At 42.4% G+C, this 2,500-nt stretch overlaps 1 protein-coding gene across 1 annotated transcript; it reads left to right on the forward strand.

Moving 5' to 3' along the window:
- Positions 1 to 14: 14 nt before the first annotated feature.
- Positions 15 to 896, forward strand: BJ212DRAFT_1583450 (uncharacterized protein; the record flags this gene model as incomplete). The annotated part of the gene is made up of 3 exons (XM_041342326.1): positions 15 to 601; positions 634 to 799; positions 872 to 896. 2 exons carry the CDS (start codon positions 15 to 17, stop codon positions 752 to 754), a joined length of 708 nt encoding a protein of 235 aa, XP_041184762.1. The 3' UTR covers positions 755 to 799; positions 872 to 896.
- Positions 897 to 2,500: the final 1,604 nt, after the last annotated feature.

Here is a 2,500-nt window from a genome sequence, read left to right on the forward strand (position 1 = left end):
AGCTTTCCTACTATATGGGGCAGGCACAACAAACAAAGCTGATGGACGCGTTTTTGAGGGTTTTCGCTATGCTTTCATTAGCAAACAAGTTAATGGACGCGTTTTCAAGGGTATTTGCCATGCTTTTGCTGGCGATTAAGCCGATGGACGCGTTTTTGAGGGTATTTGCCATGCTTTTGTTGGCGATCAAGCTGATGGACGCGTTTTTGAGGGTTTTCGCTGTGCATTCGTCAGCAACTAAGCTGATGGGCGCGATTTCAAGCGTTTTGCTATGCTCTTGCGTAGGATCAGAGGGTGCTCGGGTGGGGTCTATGCGTCGGACCTCATCTATGAAACCAGCCTATTGGTACGGCTGTAGACCGCGAGGCCTGCCATCTCTTGGCCTCGTGGTAAGGGCGTACGCCGGAGGGGCGCGTCCTCCCTTTCAAGGGAGGAACCTACGCTCCTCTTTGGGGTCCTCCTTTGGGAGGGTCTCGAAGGGGAGCGAAGGAAAGCGCTTCGATGGCGAGAAGAGGGAAGGGGGGGGCGAAGGGAGAAAGAAAAATGAAAAGGATGAGAAAAAAAAGGGGGCGAAGAAGAGAAGAAAAAAAAGTAATCAAAGGTAAGCAAGCGAAAGAAACTGACGCGCATAAGCGAACCCCCGACCCTCGTCGGGGGTTGGTCGGTCGACTTTGGACGTGGTGGTTTAGGGCAGGTCTCGCGAAACCCTAATGGTCATCAGGATTTTTGCTTGATTTCGGACGTAGTGGTTTAGGGCAGGTCGTATGAAACACTAATGGTCATCAGGATTTTTGCTTGACTCTGAGCGTAGTGGTTCAGGGCGGGTCTTGCTAAACCCTAATGGTCATTAGGATTTTTGCTTGACTCTGAGCGTAGTGGTTTAGGGCAGGTCTATGGTCAGAGATTATCTGGGGTAGTGTAGTAATGTAGTAGTGTAGTCAATAATTCAGTTTGTGTTCATGTCTCCTCTGTGAAATGATTTCAATATGACTTGTCAGGATTAGGAATGATCGGTTGACTAGGGAGGTGCAGTGTTGGGCGCATTTTTGGCTTATTTGAATAAGAAAAGTGTTGTGTTGAATTGGTGGACATTTATTTTTGTAGTAAAAGTGTGGTGTGGCGCAATTTTGGCTTATTGGAGTAAGGAGATGGGCATTGATTGATATAGTGGACAGTTGCATGTGGACGCAATTTTGGCATGTTTGTGTAGCAAAAGTGTAGTGATTTGATATAGTGGACACCAGGCTTATGGACGCAATTTTGACTTGTTTGTGTAGCAAAAGTGTGGTGATTTGATATAGTGGACATTTGCTTGTGGACGCAATTTTGACTTGTTTGTGTAGCAAAAGTGTGGTGATTTGATATAGTGGACATTTGCTTGTGGACGCAATTTTGACTTGTTTGTGTAGCAAAAGTGTGGTGATTTGATATAGTGGACATTTGCTTGTGGACGCAATTTTGACTTGTTTGTGTAGCAAAAGTGTGGTGATTTGATATAGTGGACATTTGCTTGTGGACGCAATTTTGACTTGTTTGTGTAGCAAAAGTGTGGTGATTTGATATAGTGGACATTTGCTTGTGGACGCAATTTTGACTTGTTTGTGTAGCAAAAGTGTGGTGATTTGATATAGTGGACATTTGCTTGTGGACGCAATTTTGACATGTTTGCATAGTAAAAGTGTAGTGATTGATGTAGTGGACACCAGTATATGATTTTGACATGCTTGCATGGGCAAAGTGTGGTCATTGACAAAGTGGACATTGGTATATATGGACGCAATTTTTGTGATTTTGCATAGGAAATGTGTGATGTTTGAGATAGTGGACACTAGTATGGGAAAAGTGTAGTGGACGCAATTTTGACATGTTTGTTATAGAAAAGTGTAGTGATTTGATATGGTGGACACTTGTACAAGGACGCAATTTTGACATGTTTGTTATAGAAAAGTGTGGTGATTTGATGTGGTGGACAGTTGCATGTGGACGCAATTTTGACTTGTTTGTAGTAAGTGTGTAGTGATTTGATATAGTGGACATTTGCATGTGGACGCAATTTTGACTTGTTTGTGTAGTAAGTGTGTAGTGAGTTGATATAGTGGACATTTGCATGAGGACGCAATTTTGACATGTTTGTGTAGTGATTCGACATAGTGGACATTTGCTTGTGTCCGCAATTTTGACATGTTTGTGTAGTAAATGTGTAGTGAGTTGATATAGTGGACATTTGTATTGGGACGCAATTTTGACAAGTTTGTGTAGTAAATGTGTAGTGTCCTGTGTAAGGACTTGATATAGTGGACATTTGTATTAGGACGCAATTTTGACAAGTTTGTGTAGGAGATGTGCAGTGATTTGATATGGTGGACACTTGCTTATGGACGCAATTTTGACAAGTTTGTATAGAAAATTGTAGTGTCTTGATATAGTGGACATTTGCATATGGACGCAATTTTGACAAGTTTGTATAGAAAATTGTGGTGTTTTGATATAGTGGACATTT

The sequence above is a fragment of the Suillus subaureus genome, assembly GCF_016647635.1.
Source record: "Suillus subaureus strain MN1 chromosome Unknown BJ212scaffold_643, whole genome shotgun sequence".
Lineage (NCBI taxonomy): Eukaryota > Fungi > Basidiomycota > Agaricomycetes > Boletales > Suillaceae > Suillus > Suillus subaureus.